We start from the raw sequence: 27,927 nt of genomic DNA on the forward strand, positions 1-27,927 counted from the left end.
TTATTTAAGATTTTATTTATTCATTTGAGAAAGAGAGAGACAAAGATAGCAACAGAGCTCAAGCGGGGAGAAGGAGAAACTCCGGGCTGAACAGGGAGCCGGACGTGGGGCTCGATCCCAGGACTCTGGGATCATGACCTGAGCTGAAGGCAGACGCTTAACTGCCTGAGCCACCCAGGTGCCCCTTTCTTCTTCTTTTTTAAAGCTTTTATTTTTAAGAACCTCTACACCTAACGTAGGGGTTGAACTCACAACCCAGAGCTCAAGAGTTGCACGCTTCTCCGACTGAAGCCAGCCAGGGGCCCCAGACTGGCAGAACTTATAAAAGTTAACGATTGTCTTTGCAGAGCTGGGAGGCCATGTGGGCCTTACTGGCTTGTGGATTGTAAGTAACAGTTCTGAGTGATAGACTAATCAGTCATAGTGGGGAAGGAGATAACTATTTAGAAAATGTCCTTGCGTGACAGTCAGGGGTCGCACTGCTCTCTTTTTACCGTTTTCCTATTTCACACAGGCACAGAAATCCTCCACCAAATACTAGCAAACCAAATCCAATAACACATTAAAAAAAAAAAAAAATCGTTCTCCATGACCAAGTGGGATTTATCCCAGGGATGCAAGGGTGGTTCAATCAGCAGGATTGATCACATCGACAGGAGAAAGGATAAAAACCATACGATCGTCTTGATAGAGGCAAATAAATAAGTAAATAAAAATTAAAAAGGCATTTGACAAAGCATGACATCGATTCATGATAAAAAAAAAAAAACTTGGGTAATTTTTCTTAGCCTATGGGTGATCTGACTTTGCACGCTGCCATTCGCACTAGTGACAGACTGCGAATTCCTTCCTCTTGAAGTCAGGCAGAAGGAGGTTAAGGAGAAAGAATGTATGATTCCTCCCAGGGGGTCTAAGCGAGACGGGAGAGTGAACATGATAATAATAATTACTAGAGCAATAGCTACCACTTAGTGACTCTTAGCTGGATGCCAGGCTCTGGGCTGATCACTTCCCAGGTGTCCCGGAGTCACACATTGATACTTCTTTATTTTCTGTAATGTACCCAGACTTTCTTAGGCAGTTTTGTGACCTCCTGATGGTGAGAAGGGGACCCTCTTGCCTGTGGTATGCCTTCTGGGCTTGACGGCTACAGCGTGGCTGATCCTGCCTGGTTCCTGAACCCGTCCGTGCCCATGAGGCTGGACGGGTCCCCCAAGTTTGGAACATCATTTCTGGCCTCCTGCTGGAGTCCCAGGTCCTGGCTTGTTGCTTCTAGTTGTGAGGTCCTTCTGCATAGTGTCTTCTTTGTCCCACTCCCCAGGCCACCCGTGTGAGCCCCCGTTTCTCAGCCTCCTGCATGCGGGCCAGGAGTGCTGTCCGAGTGATCCCTGAATCTCTGGCCCGTGTGACCCTCCACGTAGGTCTTCGCCCACGACAGAGAAGGACAGGCCAGGCCCCTCTGCTTTTGCCTTATCCTCGCTCACTTCTCGTGGTTCCTCAGGCCCAAATGGGCAGGGCTGTCTCCCACAGGGGCCACCCCTTCCTGCTTCTCTGCTCCCTGGAAACGGCAGAGGGCAGGGGGAGCAAAAGGATTGAGTCCAAAAATATCCCTGCACGTACACACGATCATCCCTCAATTCTCCCACCAGTTCTGGGCAGAACCTTGTTCCTGGGATCAGAGCATTCGCGCACTGTATGAAAGGACACACAGCTCATATGTGATCATATGTGATGGTGCTTGAGTTTGGGTCCAGGTCTCTGGAATGCTAGGGCTGAAGCACGTGTCCTCTCGTTCTGTCTCCTGATGCAGGGGTTTGGCAGAGGACTTGAGGGTAGATGGGAGAGCTTTGACCTTGGCTGTCCTAAGGGGATGGATGCTTTGTGACTTCAGGTGAATCCCTTCACCTCTCTGTGCTCCAGCCTTGTCAGCCAGCCGTTATGATTCCATTAGTCAGGCCTCATTGTAGCATCCCCCACCCCCCTCCTAGGCGAGCTGTGAAATTGTGTTATAGGAGGGAACTTCTGCTAAATAAAAGCCCTCTTTGGGTTTTGCAGTTAAAAGTCCCCCCCCCCCAAAAGATTCAGGGCCAAGACCTCTGTGAACCTGTCTTGAACGTAAACGGAACAAATTCTAGACATTTGGATTCTTATCCTTCTGGGCTCCTGAGTGAGTTCCATGCCATCTCTGAGACTCAGTTTCCCCATCTGGCAGGGGATGCGCGCTCCCAGCTCTTCTGTTGTGTTGTAATTGAAGACCACGCAGCAGAAAGGGGCAGCTGTGCAAGCTCCCAGATGTGGCACGCCAGCCTCAGGCCCCTCATCTGCCGCTTTGCCACCAGCCCCGCGTCTGTCGTCAGATGCACTCCTTTGTTTCTAATTTTATTTGTTTTTGCTGTCTCCTTTCCTTTCCCCCTTGTTTTCCAGGGGTTCATCTGTTTTGCTGTGGTTTATTTTTCGGCACAGAATGAGTTCTAGGGTTCACGTATCAACTCTGTGTTTGGCTCTTCTTCTCTGTGGGTTTGTTGGGTGGTTGCATGTGAATTTCAGCTGAACATTCTGCTGATTTATTTTCCTTCTCTTAACGGGCTCTGCTCGTCAAGAGAAAAGAACGAGCATCGGAGGGAATAAAGATTTCCTCCGAGCTGTGAGATGCCGCGTTCTAGTTTTTGCTGCTTTTGCTGAAGGTCTGCACTTGTGTTTTTAATTTCCTTTAAGCGTGCTCTTATTTGGGCATTTTGGAAATCACTGGTGTTACTTTTTGTTTCATTTTTCATTATTAACGTCAAATGGCAGTGTTAGTACTTTATGGTCAGAAAATATGTCTTCTCTCTTTTTTCCTTTTTTCACTTTCTTTCTCAATTTAGCGTAGTTTAGTATTACTGAATGTTCTGTGGACACGTCCAGAAAAAGATTCCATTTATTACTCATAGGTCCTGCATTTCAAGTGTTGATTAATTCCATCTTACTATCCAGATCTTTGTGCCTTCCTATTTTTTAAATTTTTTTTCATCTGACCAAAATGCACAGAGCTCATTGAGTTTCTCCCAGTAACATTTTTCTGAATATCTTCTTTCATTTCTAATTTTTTTTTTTACTTTATATGTGGCATCATTCTTGATTATATAACTCTCCAAGACTTATTTTATTTTTATTTTTTTAAGATTTTATTTATTTATTGGACAGACAGAGATCACAAGGAGGCAGAGAGGCAGGCAGAGAGAGAGAGAGAGAGAGAGAGAGAGAGAGGAGGAAGCAGGCTCTCCTCTTGAGCAGAGAGCCTGATGTGGGGCTACAATTCCAGGACCCTGGGATCATGACCTGAGCCGAAGGCAGAGGCTTTAACCCACTGAGCCACCCAGGAACCCCTCTCCAAGACTTATTTTTTTAAAAATGACTTCTATCTACACAAAATTATATCTGTTGCACTTAATACTCATTGTCCGTGATTTTGGCTTATTGCTGATATTTCTTCAGTGGATATACATGGCAAGTACCTAGATGCTGAATGTTTGGGTTCATGGAGGTTTCTTTATATTTGGAGAACAATACACAAAGTTAAAAAGAAAATGAGTAATAAAAAATAGCATGTTTGAAGCTGATAAATGCTACAGAGAGGGGCGTTGGGTGGCTCAATCAGTTAAGCATCCAACTCTTTTTTTTTTTTTTTTGGAATTTTTTAAATTAATTTTTAATTTTTTCAGCGTAACAGTATTCAGTATTTTAGCACCACACCCAGTGCTCCATGCAATCCGTGCCCTCTCCAATACCCACCACCTGGTTCCCCCAACCTCCCACCCCTCGCCCCTTCAAAACCCTCAGATTGTTTTTCAGAGTCCAGAGTTTCTGATGGTTCACCTCCCCCTTCCAGTTTCCCTCAACTCCCTTCTCCTCTCCATCTCCCCTTGTCCTCCAAAGCATCCAACTCTTGATCTCCGCTCAGGTCTTGATCTCAGGGTCATGAGTTCAAGCCCCTCGTTGGGCTCCACACTGGGCATGGAGCCTACTTTAAAAAAAATTAAAGATCAATGTTATAGAGGAAAGTAAATGAGAAACAGGGGTAGGGAATGCAGGGAGTGGGAGGAGGGGGTACTCCAACTTGTGTGATGAAATTCCCAGGAAAGGACTCATTGAAAAGGTGACACATAGCAAAGAGCTGAAGGGAGCTGAGGGAGTGAACTTGTGGAAGTCTAGGGAGAGATTGTCCCAGATGGCGAGAGCAGCAAGTGCAAAGGCCCTGAGGCAGGAGTGCATCTATTAGGTCTGAGGGTCAGTGAAGTGGCTTGTGTGGCTAGAGCTGGTTCTCCAAAGGGGTATCAGTGGGGAGCAAGGATGAGGGGTGCTCTGCAGATCCCATGGGGGCCTTTTAGGAACTTCATCTTCTTCCCAGAGTAAGTGGAGGAGCCAAAGGATTGAGGACATCTGATTGACCTTTCAACCTGTCTCCTTTGGTTGCAGAGTGGTAAATACTTCTTGCCTAGTGGATCCTGCCCATTTTTTTATGTTTAATCTCAGTCATTTTCTTTGGTAGAACATGTGGCATGTTACTGGATTGAAAAGCAGCAACAACAAACAATAGACCTAAATTCAAAATTCTTTCTTTTTTTCCGTAGGGAAATGTTTTAATGCTTATGGTCATAATTGCTGCATTTCCAATGAGGTGTTTCTGATTCTGAGGGGTTTTTTCCTTTTCCATTTTATTCTTTTCTTCTTGTTGTGAAAAGACAACTATTAATATCATTGTTACCTTAAATTTATGTTTCTTTAAGCTTTGTGATTACTAATAGTGTCGTTTTGGTTTTATTACAAATTCCATCCCTCTGCTGGAAAAAACCCAAGAAAGCAAAACACTATCCAGAATCCCATTGTCCAGGGATAACCACTGTTGACATTATTAAGAGGGTTTTTTGTGTGTGTGTCTGTATTGCTTATGTGTGCATGTATGTGTCTGTGCTCATGTGTGTGTATCTGAAACAAAAAATAAAAACTTACTGTCCATACTGTGTCACAGCCCTCATACTTCATTTAAAAATGCATTATAAACACTTTTCCTTATAATTCAGTAATCTTGGGCAACGTCATTTTCATGTGGCCCGTTCTATAGATCTGCCTCAACTTACAGAATCATGTTCTTTTTTTTTTTTTTTTTCCTTTTTGAGGGACAGAGAGAGCATGAGAGGAGAGAGGTCAGTGGGAGAAGCAGAGTCCCTGCAGAGCAGGGAGCCTGATATGGGAGTCAATCCCAGGACTCCAGGATCATGACCTGAGACAAAAGCAGTGGCTTAACCAACTGAGCCACACAGTCGCTCCCAGAATCATATTTTTACTGTAAGATGTGTAGTGTTTACCTAGAAAAATAGTTCTACAGCAGACATACTTGCAGCCAAACCTTTGTGCATAGCTTTAATTATTTCCTAAGAAATTCCTAATCCTGGAATTGATGGCTTTGAGAACATGTGTATTATTAAAGTGTTTGCCAAGCCCTTTTGCAATTTTTTTCAGTTTACATTCTCACTCTCAGTGCTGCGTGGTACTTTTCATTTTACCCACATTTGTCAACATCTGGTATTGTAAATTTCAAAGATATAATGCAAAGATGATACATATTTTTTACTAATTATACAGATTTATAGAATTCCATTATCCTATGTATTTTGTTACTAATTTCATTGAATATTTTAATTTAAACATTGCCCACTTGTTTGTATTTATAAATGACTATGTCCTGATTTTTGCCTGTCATTTTCTTATTGAATAGTAAGAACTTTTTACATAAGGTGGATCATAAAATGTCTTTCCTGATACATATATTGCTATATTCCCTCCTTTCATGCTGTATATTATTTTTGGTAATATACATTTTTCTTAAGCGTATACATAAGGCATTCAGTTCAACTCTGATCAATATAATATCAGGTTCAACTGCCAAAAGAATTTCTCAGGGTTCCCTAATTGTTATCTGAATTATCCATCTTAGTATTCATGGTCTCGAGTGGATTTTTAAATCTCGTAATTACATTTTCCATCTGAGAGTAGCCTTTTTAAATCTCAGATTGTTCCCTTTTCAAAGTTGCATTAGCTTCTTGAATCTCATTGGAAGTATGAACTAGATATTTTTTAGAATTTTCTCTCTTTTGGCAGTAGTTCTATTTCATGGGAGGTACTTATCTGATTTCTCATTGTTTCTCTTTATTTGACTGAGTTTTTCATACATCCTGTTATTTTTCTGTATCTGCCCTTCCGTAAAGACGGATGAGCTCAAGAATGATGAGTGTCCCAGTTGTAATTTTTCAAAATCAGATCAAGGGAGAAAGGAGTCTTTGTATTTTTTGGAATTTTTCTTTGTCAGAACAGGAATCCTGTTCCCTAGAGCCGTTTTGGAGAGATCCACGGCTGGAAACAGCTACGCATCAAACAGTCAGCCCTACTGCCCTATAAGGAGGCATTTTCCCCATGTTGGTTTTTCCCAGTTGGACCATGTTGGTCCAACTCAAAGTTGGAAGGGGTCCCTGCTTCTCTTTTCTAACAGACAGGAGTCCTTATGCAGGGCCACAGAGACAGTATACTGGCTCCAACAGACATAGCGAGGGCACCATGACATGTCCCATCCTTCCTGAATATGAATCAGAGTGGGTGGCTGTCATCTAGTCCCTGGTGGTCTGACCCAGGGTTGTTAGTGGGGTTCTGTTGGGGGTCCCGTTGACTAGTCCCCTCTGGTTAGTCCCGCTTGATCAGTAGTTTCCAAAGCGGCTTAGACTGTACATGGTTTCGATAGCACATGGTTGGGGCATTAGTAATACTGAACTGTACCCTGGCCAAGCTTTTCTTTGGCCAATGCTTCTTCCAACCTTCAGATTATCATAAAGAGAAAGTCTCAATTGGTGTTGCCATACCTTTAATGTTCTTTCACTCGCGCCGCTGTCAGAGCTCCCATTTTAACAAGGAGGGGCAGGCATAAGTCTCAGAGCCTTTGGTAAGCAGTGCCATCTACTTGGACTTGGGTAACTTGATTTGCATACGTTTATTTATTTATTTTTTTTTTACAGTTACTTTCTACTTGTAACCTGTTGGCTTCCTTTTCAAAGGGAATATGCTATTTAAAAAGGAGACGATATAATGAAAACCACGAAGTGGATCATAATATCCAGATTTAGCAAAATCCACAAAGGCAAATAATGTTTGCCAACCACCGCTCCGTGTTCTCTTACTTATTACTTTAATTTGTACGAGTTCCTAGACACTACTGTGTGGATAGCACCGTTCTTCATTGCCAAGAAAAATACAGATGTTCTCTTATTTTTGTATTTCTTTTGGAAAATGGGCAGAGGATAATTTAAGTTTTTTTTTTTTTTTTAAGATTTATTGACTTATTTATTTATTTGAGAGGTAGGGAGGAGCAGAGGGAGAAGCAGGCTCCCCGCTAAGCAGGGAGCCCAATGCGGGGCTCCATCCCAGGACCCCAGGATGATGACCTGAGCCGAAGGCCGATGCTTAACCAACTGAGCCACCCAGGTGCCCCGAGGACAACCAAATATTAAAGGTGGATGCATAGCAACGCCAGTTATCACCCCTGCTTTGAATCCCTTCTCCTATTTTTAGGAGCTGTTGAGGAAGTTTTGTGAATGGAGGAAAAAAATCATTATGAAATTTGTAGATTTGAGTTAGGAAGTCTTTCTTGGGGAGTGAGGAGCTCCGTGATGTTCTTCCCCTCTAGTGATTTGGATGTCTTTGGAATGTCCTTTCTTTTCCTCTCATGTTTCCCTTTGAGTAGATGGAAACATCTTTGCGGTCAAAAACACACTGAAACCCATCTTGTTTATTCAGATAATGTCAATATCTGTAATGATAATAATGATGATTTATCATTTGCTAAATGCCAGACACTGTGCTTATCATTTTGCATGAGTCACCATATCTTAGCTCCACAGTAAGTCTATGAAAAAGACTTTTTTCTTTTTAATAATCTCTGTGCCTAACCTGGGGCTCAAACTCAGCGACCCTGAGATTGAGAATTGCATGCTCTATTGACTGAGTCAGCCCGGCGCCCTTGAAAAAAAAAAAAAAAAAAAAACTCCTGTTCCGATTTATAGATGAGAAAAATTGAGCCTCAGAGAGCCTAGCGAGCTTGTCCAGGGACCCACGGAGGCAAGGGCAGAGGGGAGATTTGAACCCAAGCAGAGTTTGACTCTGGGGCTTGTGTACGTACTTGCGAAGGGATGCTATTTCTCAAGGGGGTCATACCGGGCACTTGGGGGAAGGCATCTGTAGAGAAAACAGCATCATGGAGACAAGGTGGTAGTCATCCAAACGTTGCTGAGAGCCAGGATGCTGGGAGACTGTGTTAAGAATCCACTGACCATGGGAGACCGTCATATCATTCTTTCAGAATAAGAAAGCACATAGCAGACAGAAGATAGGTAAAAACATACAGCACTGAGTGACTGAATGAGAGAACTAAGAAACGTGTGTGTGTGTGAGATGAGAAACATAGCCAGAGCCAGAGCATTGCATAAACACAGAATATTCATTTTTTTCTGAAAACCGTGGAATAGTTACAAAAAACACATAGCATACCTGGCTGCGAACATGTATGTGCACACCTCCCCCCCAAAAAAACCCCTCAACACATTTTTTTAAGGTAAATCTGTCTATAGTCTAACTTTTCTTATTGTAACTGACGAAATAATATCAAGTCAGGTCATGGACTTTGTCCTGTCTCCCTGTCTCCCTTCAGGTTCAAGTTGCTGAGCCAGGAGGAAGGCGAGTACTTCAACGTGCCTGTGCCGCCAGAAGGAAGCGAGGGCAATGAAGAGCTGAGGCAGAAATTCGAGGTGAGTTGTGGTTCTTTCTATGCCAGTGGGAACTGCTGAGTGTCTCATATGCCTCGTATGCTGTGTCTCCAGTTATGAAAGGCCTTCTACCAAGGCCTTTCATGACTCTGTGCCTTTGCAGTGTTTTTCTGGCTCCAAGAAAACTCCTATGCATCCTGCAAAACCCCAACCAAGTGTGTCCCGCTTCATGAAGGCATTCCTTCCTCCTTGTCCTCACTTAGATTTAGACTTTTCCTCGAAAGTGCTCCTACACTTCTCAGGTCATCTTTTTTTTTTTTTTTTTTTTTTTTTTTTTTAAGATTTTATTTATTTATTTTAGAGATAGAAAGGGGAGCAGAGGGACAGGGACAAGCAGACTCCACACTGAGCACAGAGCCTGATGTGGGGCCCAATACCACGATCTTGAGATCATGACCCAAACCAAAATTAAGAGCCGGATGCTTAACTGACTGAGCCACAAGGCGCGCCCATTCTCAGGTCATTTTGATGATAGCTTGGCTTGGGATGGTAATAATGGTGAATGAAAGAAATAGATAGAAGTGGGCTCTATTTTGGAGGCTGAGTTAAACTTGCTGACAGATAGAATCTGGAGTTGGAGCTATTGGCGGGATGGTGCTGTACTGTTAACAAATAGAATTGTTTGTGCTGGTGACTTCATGAAATACCCATGGGTCTATCTTCCAAAAATGAAGAGTCCTTGACCCTGAATCTTGGGCTACACTCTGGCTCTCCTTCTACCTCAGCTAAGCCCTTTCTGTTCATGGGGGGTGGGGCAAGATACCCTGTTTTCAGCTGTGTGAGAGTTGGAGACACATCCTAGTTTTACAATGAAAATGTTTTGGGGAAAATGAGTTTGAGGTCTTTCATTATATGTGTATTGAGTGATTTTAAAGTAGTTTCATAAGGGAAAACACATTATTTTGTTTGTACCAACTCAGTATACTGAGTCTGATGGGAAAACATCAATTCTAGATAAATAGTAATGGCCTGCTAACTCTGGAAAAAAAAATTGTATAAAACAGCTAAAATGAAATGATTGTCATTTTTATTCAGCAAATAATCATACAGGCAGATAAAAAACTTGTGACCAGGTAAAGTTCTATGAAAGAGAGGTCCTTGTTAACTCTGAGAACATATGGGGTACGGGGGAGACAGGAGGACAAGGAAGGTGTCATTAAGGCAACAACAGTGCGAATTAACTGAGTAGAGAGAGGAAAAGAAAATTCCATTCAGCGAGGATGGCATGTACAAAGGCCCTGTGGTAGGGAGTTCTGTAGCAACTATGTGAAACTTAAAGAAGACCAGTGTGGGTAGAGGAGAGAGAGCAAAGGGTGAGTTCAGGGTAATACTGGGGAAGTAGCTGGTCATCCTAGTAGAAGGGCTGTGCTGGCCTTGGCAAGGATTTTGGCATTTATCCCAAGATCCATGTTAGTCTGCCCCTCAACTTGACAGAAATAGCACTTGAGTATTGACTCTTGTTGTGCCCTCCACACAAGTTAGTGTTGATGGGTCGACCCAGGGGGATATCCCTTCCCGGAAACAAGTGGGATGAACACATTGGCCTTGGGCTTACCAGTCATTTCTCCAGTGAACTTGGCAAGGGAAGGTCATTCCCGTGGAGCTGGCTCAAGTCCGGATGGGCTGGTAAAAGGACATCCCACTCAGTAGAGCCAAGAACTAGACACAGTTGATTAGTCCTTCCAGAGAACACCTTCCAGCTCTTTCCCTCAACTTTTTGATGAAGCGGTGCCCATTTGCTGCTGCATTAAAAATGTATCATCCCAGGTATTAAAACAAAACACCCCAAGTCCACTGTTTTCTTGTATAAAATGGTGTCTCAGTTTGCAAAATGATTTCTCCCATGCTCGGGTAGCCGGGGTGACATTTCAGGACATCAAAGAAACAGTTCTTACGTGAACATAGTGTTTGTCCGGGCCAGTTACTGGCATGGAGTAAAGGACTGTTTTATCTGCGAGCAACAAAATGCAGCCGTTTATTCCTAGCAAGAGCCCACAAACGCTTGTTTATGCCTGAATTATAATTGCTCTGTACCGTAGTTGTTGATTAAAAAAAAAAAAAAAGTTTCCAACCAACCGAGAATTATTCTCAGACACACAGGGAAATTTCAGTTGACCTTGAACGTGAGAAATGTAATCCCTGTGCAATAACCAATTAGCACTCGGAATGACTCAGAAATTACTTTCAAGCCTCTTATGTGGAGAAATTCTGAGTGACGGTAAAATCGAGCTGCTGGCATTGGGGTAATAGAATTTCACGGCAGGGGGAGCTTGGTGCAGTGGCTGCCCGTGGTGAATTTCAGAACGTCTTGAGTTGGCTCGGTCTGGGGTGGACCAGGGGCTTGTTTTCTGACCACAGGCTTGTCTCTGGGTCAGCAAAGGGAAAACTCCACTTCAGATGGTTCACAGTGGGTTTTCTGACGGTCTTAGAATTTTCTTAAATCATACAGTGCTTCCTCTGGGCCCTTTATTGTTTTAAGTGCTCCGGAAATATGAGCGTATTTAACTCTCGCAGAACCCCTGAATGGTAGGTGCTATCATCCTCACTGGTTTTTTGTTGTTGTTGTTGTTTTTTGGGTTTGTTTGTTTGTTTTGGTCTTATGGAGAGGAAGCAGAGTCCCAGCGAGGTTAAGCAACTCTCTGCCATCCTAGAGCTAGCCGCTCATTACCCTGCATTGAGTTTCCCCACAACAGACCCCAAGGATTCAAGTGCAAGTGGTTTCTTGGGGAGGTGATCACAGGAAGCTTCACTGCGGAGAGGGGAAGGGAGTGGGGGCGTTTCATGGAGCACATCAGCCCGTGGGCAGCTGGGGTTTAAGCACACCGGAGAACTCAGGGAGTTGAATATGTGCCTTAGGGGTGGTAATGGGGGGGGGGTCCCCAACCCGGGGTGGGGCAGGAAACTGCAGTATCGCCCACCAGCTCAGCTTCTGTTGCTGCGTGCTGGCCGCTCTCTGGGGGAGTTCCCTGGCCAGCCCTCTTGGACTCTGCTGCTCCAGCAGCCGGGCTGCGAGTGCCCAGGTGGTCACAGGCGGAGAGACAAGAGTGTCAGGGGGTCTTGGTGGGACACCTGGGCCTCATCGGTGCAGTGAAGCCCTGTCCTATACAGGTGGTTCAAGCGTCAGGCTGCCTAGATTGGAGTCAGGCTCTGCCACTCGCTTGCTGAGTGACGGTAGGCAACTTACTTTCTCTCTCTGAGCCTTCGGTTCCCCATCTGTAAAATGAGGGAAGCAGAATGCTTCTCAGCTTCTAAGGTTATGTGAGGACCGAACGAGAGAATGCATTTAGGACAGCATCTGGTGCGTCATAGTTTCCCGATGTCAGGCCACTGTTGTCATTACCAGCTTCACCCTTGGAATAAATGAAGCTCAGAACATATTCCTTCTGGGATTTGGAAGGGCCGGTTGGGGATTGGGAGGGATCTATAGGGGCTCCAAGCCTCCTGAGGCCTTGCCTCTGCTGCTGGGCCCTGGGATGCCTGTAGAAGCCCCTCTTAATTGCAGAGGAGTCTGTAGCTGAAGTCAGGGCAGGCACTAATCGTCTGAAAAGTGGCCCGGGAGACTGGCTCCCCAGGCGTCTCTGCCGCCATCCCGTACGGTCTGGAAGGACGCAGTTCTCCTGGCTCAGAACTCTAGTCTATTTGTTTTTCTCTTTGAGCACTGAATTCTAGGGCTCCACACTGCGACGTAAAAAGGCAACCATCAGAGTATTCCTGTTTCCGAAGACCTATCCATCCCAGCAAGATAGAGGATCATTTTAATTTGGGCCTCGATTTTGAAGATGTTTGCTCTTTGACGGAACATCTGCTGGACCTGAGGCCCCAGGGAAACAGGGGGCTTCCAGAGGGACAAAGACAGGCTTCTTGTCTCCCAAAGGTTCACCATGGAGGGGTCCTAAGCCCAAATGTTTTCAGGAGCCAGACAGATAAAAAGGAGGGGGAAAACTTGGTGTCAGACAGTAGGGTGTGGTGGGGATGGTGGTACACTTGGGAAATCCAAGATCAAAGCCACAGCCTGGTCACGTTCTGGTGGGAGCTCCTTCCTGGTTCCTAGATGGCTGTCTTCTCACTGTGTCCTCACTTGGTGGAGGGGCTGAGGGACCTCTCTGGGGCCTCTTTTATGAGGGCACTGATTCCACCCATGGGGCCTCCACACTTATGACCTAATCCCCTCTCAAAGGTCCCATCTCCTAAAGCCATCACCCTTGTGGTGTAGGATTTTAACATGTGAATTTTGGAGGGGACACAAACACTCTAGCTCCGAAGGGGCCTATACCTATGAGAAAAAAGAAGCAAATTGAGCTGGAGAGTGGAAAGAGGGTTTCTGGTCCTGAATTCAGAGGAGAGAAGGTTGCTCACAGGACGGGGGTATGGGGGAGGGGGCAGGGGCGGTGAAGCTGGTGGCCGCTTGCTGCTCCTTTTGAAGGACAAAAAGAAAAAATTTCCACGAAGCAACGTCAAATGGAGAATGGGGGAAGTTGGAGCCCCTTACTCATGGTTCACCAGCAGGATGTCCTGGGGGACCTGGGGTGTCCCCCTGAGGGCGAGGATGGGGGCTGGGGACCAGGGGACGGTCAGGATTCAGATCCACACAGGTTGAAGAAGGCAGGGTGTGGGTCAGGTGGGTCCTGAGTCAGAGTCAAGGAAGGTGGGAGGTGTGGCCCTGGAGCAGGGAAAGGCAGTAGGGCAGAGAGAAAGAAGGGGAAGTGTTTAGCAGCCTGGGCAAGACTCGAGGGCTGGGACATGAGGCTTTGGGATGATGGAAAGATATGGCCCAGAAAAGACAGTACAACTTCTGTCTTAGGCACTTGGCTTCTTTACGACCTACCCGATGAGCTCATGTTGGAACCACCAGCTCTATGTCTGTGACCCCCAGACCTCTGTCTGCAGCTCAGATACCATTTCTCAGTCTCAAACCCTACAGAGGCCATTGCTCTCTGGATATGGATCCTTGGTTCTCCCAGAGACACTTGAATCTCCGCAGATCTCAGGGCAAAACAGTATGACCGGGTGTGTCCGCAGCAGCTCTGTTAGTAGCCCCACAGTGGAAGGGACACAAATGCCCATGAAGAGGAGAACCGCTCAACGCAGACAAGTCAGCAGGACAGCGGGGCAGACTTCCAGCTTGGCAGTTTCACGGGTGAATTTCATGAACATGATCATGAGCGAAAGCAGCCAGATGCAAAAGACCACTTCTCCCATAGAGGGAAGCCTGTCAGACTTCCACAGATCTTCACCAAATGTGTGGGTTTCCAGAAATTCTCCAGTCCTCTGTGGACACCAACTGGGCGTCCTACAATTTAATTCACAGACAATACCTGGAGTTAAAGGAGACATCACAGGTTAAGGCCTCTGTCCAGACTCGGGTCACACATGGTGGGTTCCCAGGTCACCCACTCTTCTGTCTGACTTGATACCAATCCGGGGTTCCCACTACCCCACCCTCCTCTGATTCTCTAATTGGCTAGAACAGCTCACAGAACTGAAGGACACACTTCCTTATATAAACTGGTTTATTGTACATAAAGGATATGATAAAGGCTACAGATGAACAGCCAGACGAGGAGACACATAGGGTAGGGTCTGAAAGGAGCGCTGGAGCTTCTGTCCTCCACGGGGTCAGGATTCATCATTCTGGAAGCTCTTCGAACGCCACAGTTTAGGGGTTTTTACGAAGACTTCGTCATGGAGACGCAATCGATTATTAACTCAGTCTCCAGCCCTGAAATGAGGCTGAAAGTAACAAGCTTCTCCTCATGGTTTGGTCTGTCAGGTGACCATCCCCCATCCAGGAGCCCAACAAGAGTTTCCTCGTTAGAATAAAAGATGCTCCTATCAGGAAATTACAAGAGATTTAGGAGCGTTGCGTCAGGAACCAAGAGCAGAGACCAAATATATATTCCTTATTATGTCACACACTCTGATTCTATTTAATGAAGTTCAAGGACAAACAAAACTGACCTAAAGGAATAGAAATCAGAACAGGGATTGTGTTCGTGGGAGGCAGGATTGGCTGGGAAGGGGCACGGAGAACTTTCTGAGGGTGATGGAAATAGGGGTTTGGGTTTATGGATATATACATTTGTCCAAATTCATAGAACTATCTGCTTGATATTTTGTGCATTTCAGCATATCTAATGTAATTTTTAGTTTTTTTTAAAAAAAATTTTTAAATATTGATTTATCTTTTGGTAAAGATTGAGTGGGGGAGGGGCAGAGGGAGAGAGAAGCCCAGGGAGACTCTGCGCTGAGCACGGAGCCCAACATGGGGCTTGATCTCACGATCCTGAGAGCAGGACCCGAGCTGAAGTCAAGAGTCCGGCGCTTACCTGACTGAGCCTGCCCAGGCGCCCCTCCATTGTAAGTTGTAAAACATTAATCACAAAAAGAAGGAAAATGGTGGATGCTTTGTCAGCTGCCCCGATGGGATGACAACAGTGGACAGGCACATCCCGAGGGAGAGATAAGCCTTGCAGGGACGGCCACTGGGGACGGGAGTCTCAGCTTGCCCGAAGTCAGGCTCTTCCCGTCCTCTTGCCCACACCTCCACATCTGCCTTTCCTCCGCTCCTCTCCTGAGTGGAAGGTGCCACCATCCTGTCTTCTCGTGCATCCAACACAGAAGCCAAGGCCTTGCCCTTCATGCCTCATCCTCTCTCCCAGGCAGCACCAGCTCTGATGAGTCTACCTCCAAATCCGTCCACTTTGTTCCATCCACACCGCAGACACCCCCGAGGTCGGGTCCCGCCATCTTGCACCTTGATGACTGTGGTCATTTCCTTCTAGTGGTTCTCAAAGTCACCTTCAAATGGGTCTCTTCGCTGGACCCAGGGTAGTCTTCTAAATGGAATATGATCATACCATGGCCTCCTTAAAGCTCCCCCCCCTTTTTTAAAGATTTATTTATTTGAGGAGGGGGTGACAGAGAGAATCTCAAGCTGACCCCTCTCTGAGCTCAGAGCCCAACACAGGGCTCCATGTCACAAGCCTGAGACCATGATCTGTGCTGAAACCAAGAGTCAGAGCTTCACCAACTTTGCCATCCAGGGACGAGCCTTTCATGCTCAGAATCAGCTCCGACTCCTTAAGAGGGTTTACCTGGTCCGGCTTATCTTTGGGCTGCTACCCGAGCCGCACCTGCCTTGCACTGTGTCTGCTTCTTCGAGTGTGTCTTGCTTTCTGCTCCATTAATTCTACTTCTGCTGCTGACATCAAGTTGCTTGCCTGGAAAGCTCTCCTGCTTATCCTTTAGACCCAGGGTGTCCGGGACCTCGTCCCTGAGGCGGGGCGGATTCTCTGAACATCCACAGTCGCCTTTCTCCCTGATTGACCCTCAGCATCTAGAGTACCCCCAGCCTGCCGCAGGAACTCCAGGAGTTTCTTCTGAATACATGACGCTTTCTCTCGGTCTTTAAAAGTCAGTTGAATAGGGGCGCTTGGGTGGCTCAGTCAGCAGAGTGTCCGGCTCTTGGTTCCAGTCTGGGTCATGACCTCGGGGTCCTGAAATAGAGCCCCGTGTCGGGCTCCATCCTCAACGTGGAGTCTGCTTCTCCCTCTTCCTCTCTGTTCCTCCCCGTACCTTTCTCTCTCTCCGGAATAAATAAATAAAATCCTTAAAAAAAAAAAAACTGAATAATAGGACAGTTATAATAGCTGCCATTTGTTGAGTACCTGCCACATGCCAGGAATGGTGCTAAGGACCCTGCGCGACATTCTGTCCTGTCCCGATCTCCACTGGCTTGAAAGGGTTTAGCAAGGTTCATTCACCAAGGACAAGTCAGTGCTTACTCTGCTGGGTGCTGTTTGGGTCACCAGGGAGAGGGGAACGAGAGACAAAAATCCTTGACCTTTTGGAGGTTGTGTTCTAGCGTGAGGATGAAGAGGAGAAATTAAGAAACGAGTACAACTGGGTTTATGGGATGGTGATAAGGGATATGGAGAAAAATAAGTAAGGGTTTGAATAAAGATGGCAGAGAGCTTCTGCATGTCGGTGTTGGCAAAGGCTGTGGTTTTTTTTCCCCCAAGATTTTACTTATTTGAGAGCAAGCGGGGAGAGGGACAAGCAGACTCTGCGCGGAGCATGGAGCCTGACGCGGGGCGCGATCCCACGACGCTGGGATCGTGACCTGAGCTGGAAGCAGTCTGACGCTTGAGCAACGGAGCCACCCCGGGGCCCCAGGAAAGGCCGTCTTATCTGACGTGAGGACGCTCTGGGAAAGAAGTCAGAGGCGCAGGGGGGGCAGCAAGTGCAGAGGCGCAGGGGAAAGGGCATCTTTGGTGCTTACAGAGAACAGCAGCGAGGCCCCAAATCAGAGAACGTGCAGAGGGGCAGGGACATCTCTGGCCTTTGGCCTTTTCTCTTGAGAGAGATGCTGAAGTTCGGGATGTCTCAGTAGAGAGTGTCCTGAGCTCACGGCTCCCTCCGGATTACATCCCTTATCCGTGCCCGAGTCAGGAATCTAGCCCTAGCGGCGACTCCAGAACCAAAGTCCTGGCGTCTGCAAGACCTCACTCCTGACCTCCTGTCCTCTCATCGCAGGGACTCTGCTGCCCTTCTGAGTCACCGTTCTGCTGCTCGCAGCGGCGAGACCCTCCCCCACTGCCCTGAGGACCAACATGGGTCTCACCCATCCGCTCATCCGCAGAGCAGGAGACTGTGTCGGTTGTTAGGGAAGTTGTGGAGGTAGAGTCTGTGCCTTCACAGAGCTTCCAGTGTGTTGGTGGAAGCCAGTGAAGAGTTACCATCCAGTGTAAATGGATGAAGGCAGGAAAGAGGGACCCTTAATCCAGACAGACAATCAAGGAAGGCTTCCCTAGGGAAGGGAACGTGAGAAGCAGGGGGAGCTCAGTTGGCAAAGAGGAGACAGTAGCCACCCTCAAAGCAGCAAGAGCATGTGCAAAGGCCCTGAGTGAGATGTGGAAGGGGAATGGAGCTGGATTACAGGGAAGGGTCCGAGAAGCGAGGAGATTGGAGAACCTGATCATACTGGGCCATGTAGACCCGTGAAAGCACTGAGGCCTTTATCTTAAACCTAAGGAGTCACAACGGAAGCATTTTAAGCAGCTGGTGACCTGGTTGGGTACGGAGAAGCGAAAGCTCACTCTGGTTGCCTGAAAAGCCCAGTGAGGCGGGAACCCAGGTGGGGTCTCCAGGTGCCCCATGTTGGCAGGTCGTGGCGAAAATGGAAAGCAGGTCAGTTCTGGAGACAGTGAGGACTCTTCCCTGTGGTGGCAGGGGCAGGACGGACAAACGAGAAACAGGAGTGTCAAGGGTGGGCCCCAGCTTTCGGGCTGCTTTTCATTGAGATGCAGACTGGGGGACGGGGCGAGCTCCAGGAAGCAGAGGGCAGCTACCTGTGACTTCCTCCAGGGACGTCCTCAAACCCTAATGATGTTTTCTGTGTGCTTCCTCCCTCAGAGAGCCAAGATCAGTCAGGGGACCAAGGCTCCGGAAGAAAAGACGACCAACACCATATCCAAACTTGACAACAACGGGAACAGAGACCGAATGAAACTGACTGATTTTAACTTCCTGATGGTGCTCGGGAAAGGAAGCTTTGGCAAGGTATGCTGTGGCGTGGGGGTGGCTCCCACTCCAGGAGGATAGGTAACAAGGCAGGGACTTTTACTGTTTATATGGGGCCTACATTCCAGCGACGGAGAGAGTACAAAGGAAATAGACACAACACTACAGTTTGTAATGAAAACCGTGACGAAAAGGGATAGTGTGCTATGGGCCCCCCAAAAATCAAGAGGGGACCCACTTAGACCATCAGAGAAGGTGAACCCTGAGCTAGCTATCCATTCCAGGAGCTAGGAATTGAATGTTGCCAGCAGAGAGAATAGCAAGTGCAAAGGTCCTGGGGTAGAGAAGGGTTTGGTATCTTCTAGGGACCATCAGAGGGTATTGGGGCCAAAATGTCATGAGCATGGCAAGGTAGCAGGATGTGAGATTGCAGAGATGGGCAGGAGCCCGATCCTGCAAAGCCTTGTGAGCTGTGATGAAAAGTTTGGATTTTATCCACAGTGCAGTGGGGAGCCATCGAAAGATTTTAAGCAGTGAAGTGACACGATCTGATGTGCCTTTTGGAAAAGATCCCTTTTGCAGCCAAGAATGAAACCATTCCTTTCAGACAGCAAGGGAGTTGAAGGATGGCCCGGGGACTCGTAGAGTGGTTCTGGATGCTTTTATAGATACTAGGAGACACTGTTTTACTGAAGTTGAGATTGTGGTGTAAGTATTCCTGAGTTGTTTAGTGTTGTTTCGAGTCTTTTAATCCCTTGGCGTGCCACAAATATGTCTCCTATCAATCTCATACCGTGAACTCAAGTGTGCAGAAAAATAGAAATTTCTTCTCCATCTCTGTAGTCCACGCCCCCAGTCTGGGACTTTACCTGGAGTTGTTCTTACCTGGCCCTTCTCCCATTCACGAATCCTAACAGATCCTTTACCGAAGCAGGCCACGCGTTCACTGACTTCCCTCCATCATCACAAATGCGGCCCTAATCTAGGCTCCCCCGCGGACCCTCTGGCCCCCCGCAGAATTTCCTAACTGGCTTCCTACTTTCGGTCTTGTACCTGTAATCAGTCCACTTCCCATGTAGCAGCAACGAGTCATTTTGTCAGAGTTCCATTAGGTCAAGGCACTCCCCTGATTAAAACTCCCCAGCGACTCTCCATCCCATCAGAGTAAGTGTCATACTACGTTCTTGGCTTACATGGTTCTTGATAATCTTATCAGGTTCTCTGCCTGGCGACTTCTTTTTCTTGTCCCTGTCACCCATAGTGTTCTGGCCACAGTGGTCCTTGGGTTTTTGAAACATACAAATCTCCTTGCTCTCTTAGAGCTTCTGTGAAGCCATTCCTTTTATTCTTTGCACGTTGGGGTCCTCCTTGTACTTCCCCTCACAACCTAGATGACACCTCTTCCGAGAAGCCTTCCCTAACCACCTTCTCTGCCTTGCTTTCATTCCCCATCCTATTCTGCTCTCTCATGGCAGCTGTCATCAGAAGGTTTTTTTTTTTTTTTTTTTTTTTTTTATTGGTTTGTCTCTCTTCTAAGAACTGAGCATTGCAAGAGGAGGACCTCTGTCCTGTTCACTACTGTCCTTCCAGTGCTTGTGGGTTGAATCCATTCAGGGCCTGGACAGAAGGCACGATTTTCTCTGTGGGTCACAGGGTCATCTGCTGAGACGGAATAAGGATCTGAATGGTGGTCCAGCATGTTCAGGGCTTGGGCACGAAATGGGAATGACAGTAGGGAAACACAGCAAGATTACTGAGGAGCTTTCTAAAGCCAGTGATGGAAGTGGTCCGTGCCTCTGTGTGATTTTTGCCAGCACCTCTGAGCAGCTGGGTGTGGACATGGAGAAGTGGGTGGCATGTTTGAGCTACGGGAGAGATTAGCAGAATCAGCGAGCCAGAAGATTAAGAGGAAGTCAAGGATTCTGGGAAGAGAGATCCAGTGGAATCTTTCAGTGGGTGACCAGTAAAAGCATATTGGGTAAATGAATTAAAATGGCAGGTGATCAGTAAAAGCATATTGGGTAAATGAATTAAAATGGCAACTAGACCAGGCTGGAAAGGAAGTCAGAGCAGGAAGAGGGGCATAACCCCAGGTGGAAAAGAAGGGGATGAAAAAAAACCCAAACAGGTGAGGTCAAGAGATTTAAAGGGTTAGGAACACCAGGGGCATTTAGATGCCAAAGATGAGGGACGTGCCTTGATGATAAGGACAGATGTGGCCTAAAGGAAGAAGGGGTTCTAATTATATGGCCTGTAGGGAAGTCTGTAGAAATTAAGTTATATTTTTAATAAGCAATATCTACTTGTGGTTCATAATTAAAATTATATTGAAAGGATAAGCATGGAGATGTCTGCTCCCACCCAAGTCCACACCTTCTGTGCCCCCGCACTGCTGCTGCCCTCCAGAGGCAAATATTCTGTTCATCTAATTTGAATATTTCTGGTTCCCATGTGCTACATGAACACGTATAAATACACGTCTTTATTCTTGTCCTTGGTACTGCAAGGGCTCGCGTCCTCTACACAGAGCTCTGCTCCTTTCTGGTCACTTAACAATACAGGTTGGAGAGTTTTTGCTTGAGGAGTGGAAGTGCCAGAAGGCCTTACGGAAAGGATCAGGATTGGGTGGTGTGGGGGAGGGGTGGAGAAATGGGAGAATGGGTCATCCGGGAACAGTGAGGAAATGAGAGCAAATAGATCATATGTTTCCATGGAAACCGTTACAATAATTGAGATTTCTATTCCAGGCTGGGGATGGAGTCTCACGCAGATCACAGTGGAGAACCACAGTATGTCAGGAGAGCCAGACAGAATCCCAAAATCCTCGATGGTCCTTTAAAACAGAGCGTAATCCTTGGCAACTCTAGTGTGGATCAGATCTGGCCCCAAAACATGTGCCTTTGAGCATGGTCCTCATTTGTGGGGTGGCTAGGGAGTGACACGTGCCTTTTGCTAAGACCTGTAGGAATAAAACAAGGCAACGCAGGTGTGAAGGCTGTGGAGTTCCCAGCAAGTAAGCCCCATTTCAAAGACTCTGAAACCAAGGACAGTCTAGAGAGTTTACTTGCCTGGAGAGGTGGAAGCGTTTACCTGGAAGGGTTATCTTGCTAGAGCAGGGCTTCTTGGAATGTCTGCCTTACGGAGATTTCCATGATATACTCAAAGGAATGACGTCTGTCTTACTCTGTCTGTCTGCCTGTCTGCTATCACGGAACGATGACTATGACACGTTATCAGTTAAAACAGAAGCAAGTCCTAGAGCCTTATGATGAATAATATAAAATATAATGTACATAGAATAATTCTTTTCATGTAATATACTCATGGTCCCTATTCTCATTGAATTTTCTCCCAATATTTTATCGTAAAAAAAAGTTTTAAATATAGAAAAGTTGAAAGAATTATAGAGTGAGCATCCATAATACCACTGCCTAGATTCTACAATCAGAATTTGACTGGTTCTGTTTTATCACGTATCTATCCATCTATCCCTCTGTCTCTCTGTCAACCCACTTTTTTGAAAGATTTAATTAATTAATTAGAGAGAGAGAGAACACAAGCATGAGCTAGGGGAGGGGCAGAAAGAGGAGGAGGAGCAGACTCCCAGCTGAGTGGGGAGCCTGACGAGAGGTTCCATCCCAGGACCCTGACATCACGGGCTGAAGTCAGATTCTTTTTTTTTTTTAAGATTTTATTTATTTATTTGACAGAGAGAGATCACAAGTAGGCGGAGAGGCAGGCAGAGAGAGAGAGAGGGAAGCGGGCTCCCCGCTGAGCAGAGAGCTTAATGCAGGTCTCGATCCCGGGACCCTGAGATCATGACCTGAGCCGAAGGCAGAGGCTTAACCCACTGAGCCGTCCAGGCGCCCCTGATGTCAGACTCTTAACTGAGCCCCTCAGGTCCGCCACTGTCAGCCCATCTTTTTTTTAAGATTTCATTTATTTATTTGATGGACAGCAAGAGCAAGAACATAAGCAGGGGGAGTGGGAGAGGGAGAAGCAGGCTTCTTGCTGAACAGGGAGCTTGGCACAGGGCTCGATCCCAGGACCCTGGGATCATGACCTGAGCCGAAACCAGATGCTTAACAACTGACCCACCCAGGCACCCCTCAACCCATTTTTAATTCATTTCAAAGCAAGGTGCAGATACTGCTACCCTTTACCCCAAAATGCTTCCGCATACATATCATTGAACTAGAATTCAGTATTTGTTTTTGGTAATTTTTAGGGTAAAATTTACATGCAACAAGACGTAGAAAGCAGTGTACCATTCTGTGAGGTTTTGAAAAATGCATCCTTTAAAATGCAGTGGGGCTCCAAACATTAGTCAGGAAATCACACTAATGGATATAACAGCACACCCGTGGTGTTTGATGTGTTCTGTGAGGGCCTGCCGGGGTGGGCTTGGCCCTGGCTGGACGTCAGTGAGGGCTTCCAGGAGAAAGTGGCTCCTGGGCTCTACTAAGGATGAGTCAAGTTAGCTTCGCAAAGTAGAGGTGAGGGAGTCAACGAAAATCTCAGAAGGTCTCTTCCTGACCCCTTCCTCGAGCCAGGCTTCGTTGATCGGGGTGGTGGCCAGGGTGCCCACGCTCCTGTAATAGAGTAGAATCCCCTGCTGTGCAAAAGTAGATCCCCAGAAGTACACTCGGTCGGACACCATGGACGCTTCATTTTCATTCATGTGATAGTCTGAGATGGGTGTTCCTGACCTCACCCACTCTCTCCATATGGTGGCTACGGAACCCAGGTCCCTTCCATCTTCTATGACTCCATTAATCTCTCCTGCCTTGTTTTGTCTACATTCCGAAGGCGGAGGGGGCGAAGTATGGAGGAGGTACAAGCTGCTTCTTAAAAGTCTTACTTTGGAAGTGACACCCATCACTTCAGCCTACACTCTATTAGAATTTAATCACGTGGCCATGCCTCCGTGCAAGAGAGGCTCGGAGAACAATTCTGGTGGAAAAGTTAGTAGCATTGACCACACTCCCTACTTTTCGGCTCTGGATGGAATTTTTCTTGGGGACACGAAAGAGCCCTCCGAACTTCCAGGTGATCATGCTCCATAAAGAAAACACTTCAGACTCCTCTTTCTTGGTGACATTTCCTTGTGTTCAAATCATGGAACATGCCAGGTGTTAGTGCTGCTTTTCCTGAAGCCTAGCAGAAGCCAGGAATAAATCAAGTAGGAAGAAGTCAGCAGCTTATGAAATTAAAAGGAAAAAAGTAGAAAGTCCTTGGAAACTGGGTACCCAGTTTCTTCAGAAAGTCCCATCCAGGCCTGTTGATCTGTATGCGTCTAAGAAGGTTTAAAATAAAAAACTCAGAGGTGAGACACCGTTCAGTCTCCTCTCCAAGTGCTTGGCTTTCCTGGAATAAGGTCCAGGAGGCTGGTGACATTAGTGCCTGAGTATTACTAGTAGGAGGCTACTTGACAGTTAGGAAGTAGCCCCTTCCAATAAGGTAACCTTAGGGACTTAGAACATTGGTGGCACTGTCCAAGGTGCTGATGCCAATCCTGTTAGCTCAACATTCAGACTGCACAACAGCGTTGAAAATAGCCTTGGCCAAGTTTCCCAAATACTCGTTTATTCATGCACATGTTTTTTTTTTTTTGTCATGTACACACCCCCTTGCTATCTTAAATATTTTTCTTTGAATGGATTTAACTTCCTTTTCTGCTCTTAGCATTGCCCTATAAAAGGATATATATATATAAAATCACACGCTTGATCTACCACTTGTGTATTTATTTTAATATGTTTTAGGAGAATTTATTAAAAGAAGATTGCTTTTGTCTTTGTACTGCTGATGGTACAAGTGTCCTGTTTTGTGAAAAACTGTCTTCAAGACCTTATGTTCACAAAAGACTTGGGCGCTTCCATTACTATTGTTATTTTTTTAGAACACGAGGTCTTTTGCTTCTTTTTTCTGTGCATATCTGGAAGGTACAGAACGTGTCTGATCTTCCGTGTCCTGCACATCCTTTAGATGAGAAACATGCTCAACATTTCCTGTATCCTTAAAAATCTTCCCTGGGGTCGCGACCCTCCCCTCCATACTTTCCTCACTGAATACATCCAGAGACTGAAACTCCCCTTTTGAGATTTGCTGCCTCCACTTCCTCCTCACCCACGCCCTATCCTCTTGCAATGGGACTTCTACCCTCAACAGATTCTGAAACACGCGCTTCCCAGTTTTTATCCATGATCTCCAGGCCTCTTCCTCTCCAGATCGGAGCACAAGGCACCGTGACTGCTTATGACAGCAGAGGGCAGACATGAGGGCAAAGAACTGGGACTGAGATTGGAACCCATGCCCCACCCCCCAGGAGAAGGCCTCACTTTTATAAACTGCCCACCGACAGGCATAACTAAGGATTCATTCAGCTGGACAGAGATTTGTTGAGCAGCTACTATGTGCCAGGCACTCTTCTAGGTGCAGAAGAAATAGCTGTGAACAAAACAGACAGAAGTATCTACCTTCATGGGACATCTGTTCTATGGTGGTGATGATGGTGACAATACCACCTAACATTTGTGTCCTTAATAGTAATAGTCAGGCTCCGTTGTAAGAGCTTCTCTGTATTGGCTCACACTCCCGCTCTAGTGTGGCTGCCGTTATCCGCATTTTACAGATGAGGATATGAGAAACAGGACGTTAAAATAACTTGCTAAAGTCACACAGCTAGTCAGTGGCATTTAACAGACTGGGTTTGGTTTAGATACATGTGATTGTGTTTGCTTGATACTTAACCCCTGCGTTCCTGGTCCCAGCAGTGGTCACCTCGCCGTGTCATGGACATATCCTAGGAGGTTAACAGTGTTTCCTCTTATTTTCTCATCCCCCGCCTCCTTTTCTTCCCCTCTGAGTGTAAGCAGAGTTTGCGTGCCTTGGTTGTACTCTGAGCCCCTGCTGTTAGACAAAGGGCATGCCTAAAATGACGGACGGCTCCAGATTGCCGGCGCTCCCCCATCACTGTGCCTGAAAATCTCCTGTCCTATGCCGATGTTCACGGGTCCCGTGAGCCTTGGGAATCCTGTGAGGTTTCCTGAGAAGGCTCCTGAAATGGACTTCCTCTTCCAGCCCTGCCCCTCCCCCTCCTCTCTGGACCTTGGCTGGTAGGATCTTCCAAGCCAGAGGAGGCATCTCTAGCGTGTGCAGTTAACTCCTCAGCTGGTTCCTTTTCAGCCCTTGACCTCCAGGTCTGCAGGCCTACACCCACCTCCTTCTCTAATTCCACACACCCTTTCCCCTTTGTCTCCAGTTCTGATATCAGGAGCTTGTAGGCATTGCCTGGGACTAGACTATGGGTTTTCATGCATTTCATCTTCTGTATTCTCAGCTCAACCCTGCAGGGGACTTACTGACATTAACCCTACTATATTTAGATGGAAATCCTAAATCACAGAGGTTGACTAGCCTCCCCCAGGCCAGACAGTGGGAAGGGGGCAGGACCAATACTTGAAAGTAGGTTTTGTGATTCCTGTTGCCTCTTTCCATCTCCGACAACATTTGTCTCTGCTTTGGGGTCCACTCATCTCCACCCAACGGCTAGTCGAGTGTTCTTTGAAACAGCAATTTCAGAACTGCTACAGAGCCGCTTTAATGGCATTTGTGGGTCCCTTCTCCTGCTGTGGAAAAAAAAGGTAAAAAGGATATCTTAATGTGACTGCGTTGGGATAAGGGCAAATATATTAATATAATACATTAAGGCATTTTCTTCCACCTAAAAGCCCATTTTTTTCTTGTGGTTTTAAAAGAAATTGAAATGCTTTCATGAGCCCCTAAAAAGATTGTGCCCCAGCCCCACCCCCCGACTTTGATTCGAGTGTGGCTCAAGTGTGCGCCAGCTGCCAGCATGAGCAACCCAGCCGTGTATCCTCAGCGACCCCCAGCCTTGTCTCCCCAAAAGCCAGAAGCGGGCTTAACTCGCACGTGCCCGGGTTTGTGCACAAGAGAGCAATCCAGAGCTCGAGCCCCAGACCCAGCGGTGTCTTTTGTGCTGCCCTGAGTTGAGACAGGAAGAAATTGCCTGAGGAAATGAAAAGACAGTTTCTTCAAACCCATAACAAAGGCCTTTCCTAAGTCTTTTGGAGCTCCTGATGTGGGAGTCTCTCCTAATTTTAATCTCATTAGTGGTGTGGAGTCGCTCGCGCACCGCACCTACCGTCCATACATTAGACGTGGTTATATAATCCTGCAGACAAAAGTGCTTTCCGTTCCTTGAACCTGCTTTGCTATCTTCTTGCACCATATGGTGAGTTCCTTTATCTTATGGTTCACAGACAGCTCACAGTCTTTGCTACCTGTTCCCTTAATCCTCTTCCAGGGAACCTTTAGACATTTGCTGTCTGATCTTGGATCCCTGCCTTCTCTTTGGTTCGCTCCCCGATGATGGCACCTTCCTCCCAGCCCCTCCCAGGCCCTCGTTTTCCATATGCAATGCTGATTGCGGCGTGGTTCTGCCAACTCATGCATCCAGGCAAGGCCCTTCCACCTTCCCGATGTTTCCACAACTCTCCTCAGCGCAATGACTTGCTGTTCTTCCGCAGCCCCTACCTTCACTCCTCAGAAGAGAGCGCATTAGCAAACAAGACATGACAAGGCTCCATTCTCCCTGGCAAAATTAATGATACTGAGGATAAGGAAATATCTGGAAGTCAAGTTTTCTAAGCCTCTGCCCTGTTGCGAGCAGCTTGTCAAGCCAGAGTGAGCAAAGGGAGTCTTCATTAGGAAGACGTGGTGTGTTTCGGTGTACGTCATCGGCACCCAAAGGCAGGAAATGCAGGCAGAACAAAGAAGCTTCCAGGAAACCAACGGCCATGGCCTCCATCTAGGGAGCCCCGCCACCTGGCTGCTATCCCTGCTTCTTGCTACTGTCTCGCTCAGTTCTCCAGGTCTAGTTCCCAAATGTAGACTCTCCTGGAATTTTAAGAGAAACTAATGGGCCCAGGAAAGAGAAGCTGATCGGCCAGTGTGGCTCAGGGTCCCTGGGAGCCAGTGAAGGGTGTGGCCACAGGGAGCGAGGTGGCTTTTTCAGCCATCCGTCAGGAAGGGCTACATGGTGGTATGGGCAGTTTCTCAAAGAGAAGGAGGGAACCCGCTGGCCCGTTGGGCGCACAGGCCCCAGTAGGTGTTTTTTAAGTCTGCGTTTTCTTGAACACGTTGCCTGATGCTTTGGGGAAGATAATACAAAGTTAAATCGTGTCCTGCTACTGAAGGGCCAGCTAGAGCCCATTAGCATGGAAACTCTGTCTAGGGCGATAATTCACGGCCACTGGTCCAATTACCGTGCTGTCACGGTCCCTGCCACCCTCCGCATATCCATCTAGACCGCATCTTTCCGCGCTCGTTTGGAAATGCACCGTCCTGTTAAGATGAATTCCTGGTTTCTAACAGCAAAACCCATAATTTTTTCTACCACAAGCATCATAGTAGAAACCTGTGGGTTGTCATCACCCAACACCCATGGTAAAACATGTGGGTACACAAATATGGGTAGTTAATAGGATTAAACATAGTTTGTCTCAATCCCCCCTCTCCTCTCCTGCACCCCCTC

General features: G+C 46.8%; 1 protein-coding gene across 4 annotated transcripts in view; it reads left to right on the forward strand.

Moving 5' to 3' along the window:
- Positions 1-27,927, forward strand: part of PRKCB (protein kinase C beta) — a 322,605-nt gene that overhangs the window by 219,351 nt on the left and 75,327 nt on the right. For all 4 annotated transcript variants that reach the window (XM_045072663.1, XM_045072664.1, XM_045072662.1 and 1 more), the window contains exons 8-9: positions 8,732-8,828; positions 18,261-18,407. In XM_045072663.1, coding sequence (XP_044928598.1) covers positions 8,732-8,828; positions 18,261-18,407 — 244 coding nt within the window. The remainder of the gene's footprint in view (positions 1-8,731; positions 8,829-18,260; positions 18,408-27,927) is intronic.

The sequence above is a fragment of the Mustela putorius genome, unplaced genomic scaffold, assembly GCF_011764305.1.
Source record: "Mustela putorius furo isolate JIRA1106 unplaced genomic scaffold, ASM1176430v1.1 tig00004041_pilon_pilon_pilon, whole genome shotgun sequence".
In the NCBI taxonomy this organism is placed as follows: domain Eukaryota; kingdom Metazoa; phylum Chordata; class Mammalia; order Carnivora; family Mustelidae; genus Mustela; species Mustela putorius.